This window comes from Gadus macrocephalus, chromosome 19 (genome assembly GCF_031168955.1).
Source record: "Gadus macrocephalus chromosome 19, ASM3116895v1".
NCBI lineage: Eukaryota > Metazoa > Chordata > Actinopteri > Gadiformes > Gadidae > Gadus > Gadus macrocephalus.
In genome coordinates, this window is record NC_082400.1 from 15,279,110 (window position 1) to 15,292,133 (window position 13,024).

At 45.1% G+C, this 13,024-nt stretch overlaps 2 protein-coding genes across 3 annotated transcripts; both read right to left on the reverse strand.

Annotated features, from left to right (window-relative positions):
- Window positions 1-3,675: 3,675 nt before the first annotated feature.
- On the reverse strand, window positions 3,676-9,947 carry gpr85 (G protein-coupled receptor 85). Of its 2 annotated transcripts, none has more exons than XM_060038072.1 (2): window positions 9,445-9,947; window positions 3,676-7,975 (listed from the first exon to the last, which is right to left on the reverse strand). In XM_060038072.1, exon 2 carries the CDS (start codon window positions 7,808-7,810, stop codon window positions 6,677-6,679), a length of 1,134 nt encoding a protein of 377 aa, XP_059894055.1. In that variant the 5' UTR covers window positions 7,811-7,975; window positions 9,445-9,947; the 3' UTR covers window positions 3,676-6,676. The 2 variants fall into 2 exon arrangements, with proteins under 2 accessions (XP_059894055.1, XP_059894054.1); XM_060038071.1 differs by having other exon boundaries at window positions 9,693-9,923.
- A 1,330-nt stretch (window positions 9,948-11,277) lies between these two features.
- Window positions 11,278-11,691, reverse strand: LOC132447375 (small integral membrane protein 30-like). Its single transcript, XM_060038074.1, has one exon. The coding sequence runs from the start codon at window positions 11,610-11,612 to the stop codon at window positions 11,424-11,426; it is 189 nt and encodes a 62-aa protein (XP_059894057.1). The 5' UTR covers window positions 11,613-11,691; the 3' UTR covers window positions 11,278-11,423.
- Window positions 11,692-13,024: the final 1,333 nt, after the last annotated feature.

The window sequence follows — 13,024 nt, forward strand, 5'->3', positions numbered from 1 at the left end:
CTGTACTCGGCCAATCGCGTCATTCGGGTCGAATATTATCATTGGATGGCTAACCTGTCCGTCTACCTACCCACCCAGCTACCTGCACACTCTGCCTGTGCACTCGTTGAGCATGACTGGAGCCTTCCACAAGTCAGACCATTTGTGAAAGTTAGCGAGCTAGTCTGAAGGAAGGGGTGGGGTTTTTACGGTTGGAGCTAGGTTTAGGATGCAAAATCGAAACTAGCTCTTTGAATGGTTCCTCCAAATAGCCTAACCTAACTTTAACCGCTGTTCTTTCAAATGTCGATAACCATCTCTCGACCCTGGCTAGCTCACTTCCGAATTTGTTACACACATATGCAGCAAACTTTTGTAACAAGCGACGAAATGCAGTTGATACTGTTTCATGTCCCGCTATTTTCTTATTACACATGTGAAACAATATCTCCCTATTACCCATACGTAAATACACTGCTTGGTTACAGGTTTTTCCATAACATAATAACACATAAACCACATGATTTTACATGATTACTGATTGATTATTATACATGATTATAACACATTAATAACTTTTACAATGACAAGAACATCCATATTATAATGTATTACTAACATGGTCATAACGGAATTTATTTCAAGACGGAAGAAGAGGGAGAGCAGCTCAATCACACACAGACACAGAGAGCGACGTCAACGGCAAAATACACTCTCCCCCCCCCCCCACCCCACCCCAGCCCAGCCCCCCCAACAGCCCTGTCAGAGGCTTGAGTCGATGCACTCTATTCCCTTCAAGGCCGCCCTGCCAAAGCAGAGTGGAAGGCGGCGGGACTGCTAGAGACCTCTACTGCACTTTAATTAAGGCTTGGCATGCATAATGGGAAAATGTGCTTAGCAGTGCACAAAAAACCTTATAGGAGCAACAACCCAAGCTCCCCCCCCAAACCCACCACCATCCCCCCCACCCCCTTTTAAACAAAGCCAATGTTTCCCAGTCAACAGATGGTATTTGCTCAAATCATACTCGGCAAATGTTTTCCTTTGCTTTTTTTTACCCGTAGCCCATTGCCGCTCTATTAGAAAAACAAAGTGCATGCAAATATCCAATCAAGACCACAGACACACGCACACAGACAACACACACACACACACACACACACACACACACACACACACACACACACACACACACACACACACACACACACACACACACACACACACACACACACACACACACACACACACACTCACACAAACAATCACACACAGAGACACACTCAAAGGAGAATGACACCCAATCAGTGTGGTCCACTGGCCAATCCAAGCCAAACAGAAGTCATCTGATGAAAATGAAACAGTATACTGTCATAAAACATAGTTTCTCCTCAAAACATAATCAACAGCACACAGATTTCTCCCTTTCTTTGCCAACTTAACAACGAGCTTGTCTCCTCAGATATGAAAGCATCACACATACATAGTCAAGGCTTTTTATATGTACACTGGTGTCAGTTTGTATGGCAGGAAAGACTTAAACGTGAGAGTGAGTTTGTCTGGATGAATGAGCAGTGAGCTTTCAAAAAAACCCGACCATCTGGCTGTCATCCTTTCGCATATATATAGAGAGAGGGGGGGGGGGGGGGGCGACTAAACACTGGAACTGTGAAGTAAATTGGCAAATGGGCCATTTTTTTCTGCATTTGCATGTGGAATGGTACTCTCATACACAAACACACACAAGCGACATAGTACATCTGCTGTCCCTTGAAGATCCAACCTGAGTGTGATGGCTAAGTGTGCCGTAATCACTCAGTCTCATTATGACGCAACGCCGCGTTCATATGTTACGGTTGCATAGATGTTCGTAGAAAAAACATAAAAACATATCAACATACAGCGAATGGAAGTGCATACTCGCAATTGGTTAATTGAAAGCATCCCATTTGAATAGTGCCTCATAGCGTAGATGCTATAGCAACATGCATAACATCTAGTCATGAACCAGACACACAGTGAATTTGAATACATTTCATAAGGGCCTAGGTAAGGGTTATGCATCTTGCTCAAGGATGATGACAGGAGTAGTCTACAAATATTGGGCTCTTACTGACTACCAGACTATCCTGCTCCTTGAATATATTACCTCTCAACGGTTTTATCCAAAGCGATTCACAGTGGGAATTCAGATACAAGTCATGAACTGGAAAGGAACTTGTGACCAGTGTATTCATAGAGCCAAAATGAAACCGTTTATGCCAACAGTGTCACAGTGCACGCACAGTCGTATTGCTTGTCAACAGAAGAAAAGAACAGAATCAAGTTCAGTTGAATGGTGGCTTAAATTGTTGTTATACAAGCAATGTGATTCCACCCAGGCACTCAAGCTAATATCAATGCTCAATGGTTGTTGCTTCAGTATGTGTTTGACAGAGGGACGGTGGCATACAGAAACCTTTGTAGCGCCGCTACCCAACGGAGTTCAAACACTTTTTGTCTTACGCGATTATTTAGCGACAGTTTTGAACGTTTTGCTTGTTTAAAAAAATGGCGCTGTTTATGTTGTGGCTGTGTTGAGTTCTACTCACGTCATATCCCGCCTTATCATACGTCGTACTCACTTCATATTCCGCCTCAACCTGTACCAGACAGCGTTGACTAGATAGGAGCGTAGACTAGGAAGGAGCGGCTCAGAAAGCTCGAGGCAGGTACTACCCGAGCCGCTAAACGGCTGGAGTTGGGCGGATCCCTTCTCCCAGGCCACACCCCCAGTGGGTCACTAGAGGGAAAAGTCCCTAAGTGGGAACGCGCCCAATATTAGGAATAAAAATACATATATATAATACAAAGTGGAGGATGGTATGCTGGTAAAACTCAGCAGCATTTACAGTCAAAACAAGATGACTCAAGCCCTTTGTTTTCAGTCGATGTTGTGATACGTTTGCTTATTCATTCTTCAGAGTATATTGCATTATGGGAACAAGACAAAAAAAAGATGAGAAATAATTTACAGAAGAAAAACAAGAAAATGTTAGAACAATAACTTTGAAAGGTTTCTCAATGATTTATATTCACAGATTGAAACCAGCAGTCCCCCCCCCCCCTGTGCAATAAGAACAGTGTTATCGAATTGATACAAATATAGCATCTATAGCAGCGGAATCCCCCATATTTAATTTTAACATAATCACTTCATTAAGTTAGTTCTGGATAACACTGATGGATGAGTAGAAGTTAAAATCCGAGGAATTTTGTGAATTATTTTCCATTCAACAATTCGTATTGTATGTACATAATACAGCCCTATTGACCTTAATGTCTATTAGTTTGAAAATAAAGTATGTTAGGTAATATCCAACCAAGATATCACATCAAAACTTTAAACCAATGGTTTTAAACTAGGGATACACCAATATATCAGCCGCTGTCTATCCACCGATAGTAATATTTGTGCAATTTCATAAAGAAAAAGGGTTAGGGTAACATAACATTAAAAAGTGCAGAATTTCCATAGTGGGGTTGTTTTGTTCAAATGTGAAACCGTTGATATTATGGGCATATAGTATCTTATGAATATCTTTAACAGACATTTTGCGTATATCGGTGCATTCCTATTTCAAATGACTACAGTAAGATATGAACCTCCATCACATGTGGTCAAAAACACCCCTTCCAATAAGAGGAAGAAAACAATTTTGCAAAATGGAAAATTTTTATTTTTCAAAAATGTAAGCAACAGATTACACAGTTAACTTTCAGCAAATGCAATCCTAAACCGAAACTGTACTCACATTCGGGACTTCAAAATGAAAGACTCACATACTTACACACAATCTATCTATAATATACAAAAAAATAATACATAATAAATATTAAAATGGCCACAAGAGAAAAAGTAACTTCTTGAAAACAATCAGTAGAGAGCAAATATAGGGAAGGTAAAAACAAGACGTGTGCCTTAAATGTTTTTTTTTCATGTTTAGTTTTTTCTGTTACCTTTTAGATTTTTATTTTTTTTACAAATTGTGCAATATTTCATCCTAAGGCTCTGGTCTTGAAGTGACTGTTGTCTGACTCTGCACCCACTGCACACACATTCACACTCATGAGCGCACTCTGTCATGCACAGACTTGAACACACACACGCATGCAATCGTTTAGCCATGTGCACGCCCACACACACACATTGACACAAGCACACGTTAAGCCATGTGCACGCCCCCCATACACACACATACCGCCGTGCACACGTTTAACCATGTGCATGCCCAAACACACACGCACTCACTCACACATACACACTCACACACACTTTAAGCTGTGTGCACGCCCACACACACACACACACACACACACACACACACACACACACACACACACACACACACACACACACACATGCACGCATTCAGCAATGTGCATGCCCCCCACACACACATACACTCATGCGCACGTTTAACCGTGTGCATGCCCACACACACGCCCACACGCCCACACACACACACACACACACACACACACACACACACACACACACACACACACACACACACACACACACATACACACACACACACACACACACACACACACACACACACACACACACACACACACACACACACACACACTCCCTGTGCTGTGAGCACACTGCGGGGTGTAACAAACTATTGCAGAACAAAAACGGCTGCTCAGTGTATGGCCTGTGATGCTTATGGGAGTGGACCAGTGTTTTGAAGATGGACATGCACTTCACATCGATGTGAAACAAGACTCCCCCCACCCCACCCCATCACGTGTTAGAAACACACAGTTCTCCTCAGGAGTGAATCAAAGTAAATACACACACCCCTCCAAACAACCACCTGATCCCCCCCCCCCCCCCCCCACCCCCCAAAAAACAAAAAAAGGAAATCATGGCAATATCATTAAACATTAAGGCAAAATAACACCTGGGTGGCATTGGCAATACTGTAACAAGAATGTCAGTGTTTCAGGTAACATGAATATGAGCAAACATTGAACCAGTTCTTCACTGTTGTGTTTTTTCTTTTGTTATGTTTTTTTGAAGCACAACGCTGTTTCTTTAAAAAAGCAACCAAACACCATTTCATCATCTTGAAGCTCTTGTTTTTTATCTTTTTCTTTTTTTTTCTTTTTAAAGGTGATAAGAAAATAACAATGCCAGACACTAAGGACATATGGATCGTAAAACTACAAGAAATTATTTTCTAGATTTTTTTTTTCTTAAGTTGCAACTGCAAAAGACCCCACACATTTGTAAAGCCCCAACCCCCGGAAATGAGAGAAAAAAAGAATATCACTTACATTTAAACCATTTTAATCCTCCTGTGATGGTGTATTCCAAAAGTCACCACGATTTGCTTTTAACTTTACAGCGATTGTGAAGTCTTTTGCAAATTAAAGCATTCATTGTTTAGTCTGGAGAGAAAAAACTACCGAAAACATGTTGTCCTTGCAAAGCAAACTGGCAACTGCTGACCCCGGAAAAAAAAGCATCTTCTTTACATCTTCATTTTAGTGCAACTGTTAAAATGTAAAACATTTCCAGTGATTCCTTGAGAGGTACTCATTTTTTTTGTTTCTTGATTTTTCTTTTCTTTTCAGATTTCAGCTTTTCTCATTACCTCACTTCATTCATTGCGTTATCTTTATGTGGCAAAAAATTCCCAAAAGCTACAGGGAGGAGTCAGTCCTATTTTGTCATCAATGTTTTCAACGATAATTCCCCCCCCCCCCCCCGTCATCCCGGTCCCAAATGGTATCTCCTCTGCACTGCCATGGCCACAGAGTTTTGTTTACTAGAACATAAACAGAGGAGTGGACCGAACTCTCCGGCGGATTGCATTCCTTTCTAACCTCCATGTTGGATCTTCAATCACCTCGGAAAGTGTCGAGGGGGTGGAGGGGGGAGGGGGGTGGAGGGGGGAGGGGGTGGGGGAGCCCTGTGATTGACAGTCCAAGTTCTACCTCTGAGAAGAAAAGATGAGGAGAAGAAGGAGGAAGGAGGAGGAGGAGGAGGCTGAGAACAACGGAGAGGATGAGGAGAGAGAGAGAGAGAGAGAGAGAGAGAGAGAGAGAGAGAGAGAGCGAGAGAGAGAAAGAGAGGGAGTGAAGGAGAGAGCGAGAGAAGGAGGGAGCCCGCTATATAATGGGAGCACGCCCCAGCTCTAAGATCAATCTGGTAAATAGAGAGAGAGAGAGAGAGAGAGAGAGAGGGAGAGAAAGAGAGAGAGAGAGAAAGAGAGAAAGGGGTAAGGAGAGAGGAAGAGAGGGAGAGAGGGATAAGGAGAGAAAAAGAGAGAGAAGGAGCGAGGGTGAGAGTGAGGTAAAGAGAGGGAGAAGGAGAGCGAGAGGGAGAGAGAGATAAGGAGAGAGAGAGAGAGAGAGAGGGGGGGGGGGAGATAAGGAGAGAGAGAGAGATAAAGGGGGAGAAAAGGAGATGGAGAGAGATAAAGGGGGAGTAAAGGAGAGCCCTCTGTATAATGGGAGCACGCCCCAGCTCTCAGATCAATCAGGTAAATAGAGCGACAGAGGAGTGGGTTGGGGTAGAGAAGAAGAACGAGCAGAAGAAGAAGAAGAAGAAGAAGAAGAAGAAGAAGAAGAAGAAGAAGAGGAAGAAGAAGAAGCAGAAGAAGCAGAAAAATAAGAGCCAAGACACAGCCCGAAGCCTTCATATAACGCAGTATGGTTCCCGTGGTAACCTGGATTTCCTGCAGTACAGCAGCGTGGTGCTGAAGCAGCGACGCAGCTCGCGGTTGGAGAAGATGCAGATGAAGGGGTTCACCCCTGCCTGGGCGAAGCTCATCCACACGGCCGCCGTCAGGTACCCCCCGGGGACCACGGGGCCCCTGGCAAACACCCGCCAGTAGCAGGCCACCAGGTAGGGGCCCCACAGCGCCAGGAAGAAAAAGGTCATGATGTAGAACATCCTGCTAATCCGCTTCTCCGTCTTGAACTCGTCCAGTACCAGCAGCCGGCGCCGCCCGGCCGCGTTGCTGTTCTGCCGGATGCCCAGCAGGGTGGGCGGCGTGGGGCCCCGGCCGAAGCCCGCCAGCCAGTTGGCCGCCGCCTGCCCGCTGGCCCCGGGGCCGTGGAAGGTCCAGTTCTGGCTGACGGCCGGCACGAACTGCACGGGCTTCATCTTCCGCCGGTCGTGCACGAAGAAGATGAGCTTGAGGTAGACCAGGTGCGTGGCGAGCAGGATGAGGGCCAGCAGGAGCATGAAGCCCAGCGAGTCGTTGGCGCGGAACGAGCGGTGCTGGAAGGTGCACTGGTCCTCCTCGCGGATGAACGAGTACGTGCCCACGTCCAGCACGGGCGGGAAGGCCATGGCCACCGACAGCGTCCACACCATGCACACCACGGCCAGGCACGTCCAGAAGGTGAGCCGCTTGGTGTAGAAGCGGTGGTGGGCGATGGCCAGGTAGCGCGTGACGCTCACGCAGAAGAGCATGAACGCCGCGTGGAAACACGAGAGCACGCCCAGGAAGGCGATCACTTTGCAGGTGAGCGTGCCGTACGTCCACGCCGAGCCATTCTTCACCGAGGTGAAGACGAACGGGAAGCAGATGGCCGAGCGCAGGATGTCGGAGGCGCACAGGTCCAGCAGGAAGTAGTAGGGCGCCCGGTGCAGGCTCTTGTCTTTCACCAGCAGGATGGAGATCAGGAGGTTGCCGACCACGCCGACGCCGATGATGAAGCCCAGCGAGGTCAGTTTGAGGAACGTGGCGAGCGGCGAGACGTTCTGCAAGATGGTGGTGTCCCCTGCATGGCTGTAGTTCGCCATAGATGGAGGAGGGATCATAAAGATAGCGGCTTAACAGCTTCAGCCGAGTATCATGACCTAGAGGCAGCCGGTGGGGACCATAGATCCATTGGGCGGTGGGCGCTGGAAGAGGTTTCCACACGTGTAGGCCACCTCTCCTCTAAGGCATCCTTTGTTCCTTTGTCTCATCACACCTAGAAATCCCTGAAAAATACCATCCGCCCGTCAGCAACAGCAACAGCTACAGCATTCGGATAGCATTTCCGGCTCAAACCTACTGACAGTCTCGATTTTTAATCTACCCAGTGACGGAAAGGGGGGGGGGGGGGGGGGGGGGGGGTAATCTAGTGGCTGTCTTGACACACACACACACATACACACACACACACACACACACACACACACACACACACACACACACACACACACACACACACACACACACACACACACACACATAAAGGAACGGATTCGCAGTCCCTCCGTGTTTTTTGTGTTTTTTATGAAATGGTCGTTGGGTAGGCTGTTATATCAGCCTTTGAGGGGGTAGGCTATAGTAGGTGCAATGCTGTGCTCCAGACGAAATATTTAGTGTTAAAACGACACAGAGAAGTAATAGTTAGCGATAATACCATCTGTTGTGGCCTGAATAGTACACAGAATAACAAACACACACACACACACACACACACACACACACACACACACACACACACACACACACACACACACACACACACACACACACACACACACACACACACACACACACACACACACACACACACACACACACACACACACACACACACACACACCACCACACTGCCCTGGCATCAATCGGGCAGAACAAAAGATTTGAAGTCGGCGTTGAATTTTTGGTTTTGGCCACTGAGAGGTAGAGTACTAAAGGAAAAACATGCAAGCAGAAACCTCCTGATCACACCCAACCCTGCAGAACAGAGAGGCTGTCTGGTCGAGGGACGGTTCGCCCTGGACTCGTGCATTGTTCCAAACCCAATGGCACAGCGAATAAAACATCCGAGTGTCGGTGTGTGTGTGCGTGTGTGTGTTTGCGTGTGTGTGTGTGTGTGTGTGTGTGTGTGTGTGTGTGTGTGTGTGTGTGTGTGTGTGTGTGTGTGTGTGTGTGTGTGTGTGTGTGTGTGTGTGTGTGTGTGTGTGTCGGTGTCGGTGTGTGGTTTGTGTGTGTGGTAGTGTCGGTGTGATTAACGGTGGACTGAATTATGTGAGACTCAATAATAAATAAATAAAAATTCTCGTTAGAGCGTCTCTATTCGACTCCACTTCTTGTCGAATCCAACGCGTATCACTGGTTTATTATAGGGCGATACATGCTAGAATAAAAGAAAAACGACGGGTTAAAAAGGGGATTCTTGAATATAAGTTGCGTTTTAATGAGCCGCATTTAACTCGATGCAATGTGGGGAAATAACGCACGCAACACCCCCGACAGATGAAAGAAATAGGCCATTCAAAAACAACATTCCTACGTATTTCTCTACGCCGAATTTTCATGCTTTTTTTCAATATAAAAACCTTGCCATCGGTCCAACATTATCGCATATAGACCCATGACTTATTTGAAGGAATGAGCTCAGTAGCCCCATAATGTTTGGTAATGCATCGCTCGATCGTCAGACAAGTCGTTTTACCTTTTGATTTATGTAATTTCAGTCGATGATGTTGCAAAAACAAAAATAAATCACCGTTGCCGTTGCATCTCAAACGGTAGGCAGTTGGAGAAAGCATACAGTGTAGCGGCTCCGCACGTCCATTAGACGGAATAATCCCCCAAGTATCCGCTATGAAGCGACTACAGCACCCGGAGAAGATGCGTAGAAGACAAGGACGCAAAGGCGAACAACACAGTCAACGGGATCAATACAAAAAAAAAACCTACCTGCTGATAATCCTATTTTGCTATCCCCCTGGAGGCTATTTACATTGCAGAAGTCAGTTTTGCGCTTAGAAATCTTGGGGTTTGTTGCCTGCCCATTTTTCACCACCACGGTGGATACAGTAAATGGAGCGGCTGGCGCATGCGTACTGGTTCACGGCGATCCAAGACGCGTCTCTCCCCCCCCCCCCTCCGCGTCGCTTGTTGCAGCAGCAGCAGCAGCGGCTTCGTCTCATGGTAACATCTGCTCCATCGGGGGCGACATCATTCGTGGCCTCCCTCCCGTCACTAATATAGTCGGGTGGGCCTACAGCCACTTTCATTTCGTGTCATGTGCATCGAAATTCAAGCGGCGATAAGCGAAGCCCCCCCATCCCCATCTCATTCTACATGGTTCAGCCCTAATAAACATGTCACTAGGACTGAAAGTCTATTTGTCCGCGGGTGAATTAAAGTGGGTCCAGGATATGATTAAAGCCAAACCAATATCTCCTTTCTCTCCAAGTAAAGGTTTTTCATATACATATATATATGCATATATATATATAAATATATACACATATACATATATATATACATAGATATATACATATACATATATATATAGGCCTATATAATTTGAATAATAGAGGTGGAAAGTATACAGGTTAGAAAGGGTAGGATAGTCCACCTTAATACATGTAGCCTACTAGATATAAACCATAGAGCTGTATTTAATAGTTTTGAAAGTTGATTAATACATTCATTTGATTTGAGTCCCACCATAAACTATAATGTTTTGGGCAGTCCCCAAAACATTAGTCACTGCAGCAACAGCAATAAAGTAGCCTACTTGTGTTTTTGACTAACTTTGTTTAGAATAAAAGTGCATGCCTATAGCAGCATGTCACATATTTATCCCCAAAAAACCGAAACCAGAACTTAAATGTTTATGAAAAACACATTCAAAGAGTATAACTAACATAAACATGCCCTTTGGTCAAAAGGAAACTTAAGAGGATGAAACCATCGATGTTCTTTCACACCTGCACATATTTCACACCACTTTACGGAAACGTTCAACCTAAGAGTGCATTTTTGTGTGGGAAGACAGTACACATCTGAAGAGGCACTCAACATAATGTACCACAAAAACAGAAATGTTTCATAATCATCATACTTTATGATACAGACTCGACAAGTATTAAAGGGGTGAGGTGAGGGCAGGAAGCACAATAGCAAAATGGACATATCAGAGTGCAGACAGTAGGCAGGAGTCTCATCAAGTCTACTTTAGTAGGCCTTCTTCCAGAAGTTTACCAGCATTGGTAGACCTACAACAATCCCAGGCATCTTAGGCTTGTATAGCCAAATGAGGTTGCAATAAAGGGATTTCGGAAGATAAACAACCACCAGGCAATAAACTGTCAAGCTTTGGTTATTCGTGGTCGCCAATTTTTACGGATGGAACAGGTGAGGCAGGTGGACGTCCAACCAAATATCGCGATAGTTCCAAGCACATGGGACAAAACGCGAAGACAGGAAGCTCAGGATTCAGTGTACGTCTCCGTTCAAAGTTTCCATTTTAAAGCCTCCCAAATGCCAATGTCTATTCACACATTTGCATATGGTTGTTGTGTTGTAAATCACGACTCCGAGGGGATTCGAACACAACCGTGTGTACCAGCAGTAAGCCCCACCAGGACCCCCCGACCCAGGCCGAGTCATGCCTCGGAGAGGCGACCTGCGCCCCGGTCAGAACTGGCGGTTCCGGCTCCGTGAGTACCAGCCCAGACACGCGCACAGCCCCACCACAGCGATCACAGTCCCGAGCAGCCACGCGATGCCGTCTCCGGCGTCGTACGCCTCCGCCGGGGTAATGAGAGTGGAAATCCCGAGGAAAATAGTTACAGCGGCGTTTGAAAGTTGTAGTTTGGCAGCCATGTTAGCTCAGAGCAGCGACGGTGTGTCACTCTATTATCAGGAAGCGGCGGCGGGGGCAGCAAAAGCGCGTGCGTCAGAGTCAGATGATAGCAACAGAGCGGAGGGAGCGCACTTCCTGGTTTCACCAGCCAATCACATAGAGGCAGCTGTTCCATTTAACCCAATTTCATTAATTTATATATTTTAATCAATATTCGTGTTGTATCTATGTCCATATTTACGATTTTCTTTTAAATGTAACTTTTTATTTGAGTGTAGAGAGAGTAACATGTGGACGATTGGTATTCACCTGAGTTGTTTTGATTGGAGTCATTGTTTCTCTCTCTCTCTCTCTCTCTCTCTCTCTCTCTCTCTCTCTATCTCTCGCTCTTTCTCTCTCTCTCTCGCTCTCTCAATAATGTAGCATTTTATAAAGTGTGCCGTTGGGCACTTATTCCAAACAACAAAACAAAGGAATAAAGTCACCGCAAGGTTTCAAGTATGCATCTCGAAGGTGCTGAGAACTGATTTAGTGGAGGAAGTGGGAGTTGAAAAAGATATCTGCCAGGATGGAGATAATCAATGTCCCCACGCCTTGACTCCTCCATTGTAATGAACTGCACAAAAAACACATGTTCTCTCCGTATATGTAACATTGGCTCTGCAAAATGTACTGTGTGTGTGTGTGTGTGTGTGTGTGTGTGTGTGTGTGTGTGTGTGTTGGTGCGTGCGTTCACGTGCGTGCATGTTTACATTTTTAATGATATCTGTTTTAGGGGAAGAATCTGCTTGCCAAGCAATTGTTTTGATCTGTGACCCTGAATTGCTTTAGTTGCCTTATGGTCAAATCTATCTGCCAGTAGTGGATACATTTTTTTCATCAAATCTGTTATATAATATTATATAATAGTATTACATATCATACAGTTATATAAAATCATATATATAAGTGTGTCATAAGGAATAATACTTGTTTACCTTCTTACATTGTATTCTAAGTATATGCCTCCAGATTGATCAAACCTAAAATAAACTATTACCTGAGCTGTGGTTGTAACCGTGCAAACCGATTATCCATATTTAGCTCAGAAACTACAAGAAAGAACACCTCAACCAAGAGATGAATTATATCCCTAAATTGGCTTCACTTTGAGGTCAGGGCTTAAAACACTTTGGGAGCTTTGGTTATGGCAGAGAGAGAGAGAGAGAGAGAGAGAGAGAGAGAGAGAGAATTCAGAATCATACCCACACCCAAAGGAAGAACGCATCATCAGGAATAGGCAGGTGCACTATATTTCTGTCACAGGAGAAGGCAAAGTTCTTGACAATTACACATCTCAGCATCCCTGGGAGGGTTGTGTAATACTCCAAAGGATAATCAATTAATCCCAGCATTGTTTCAAGCCTTGTCCGTAACCATTGTTTTCAGAGGG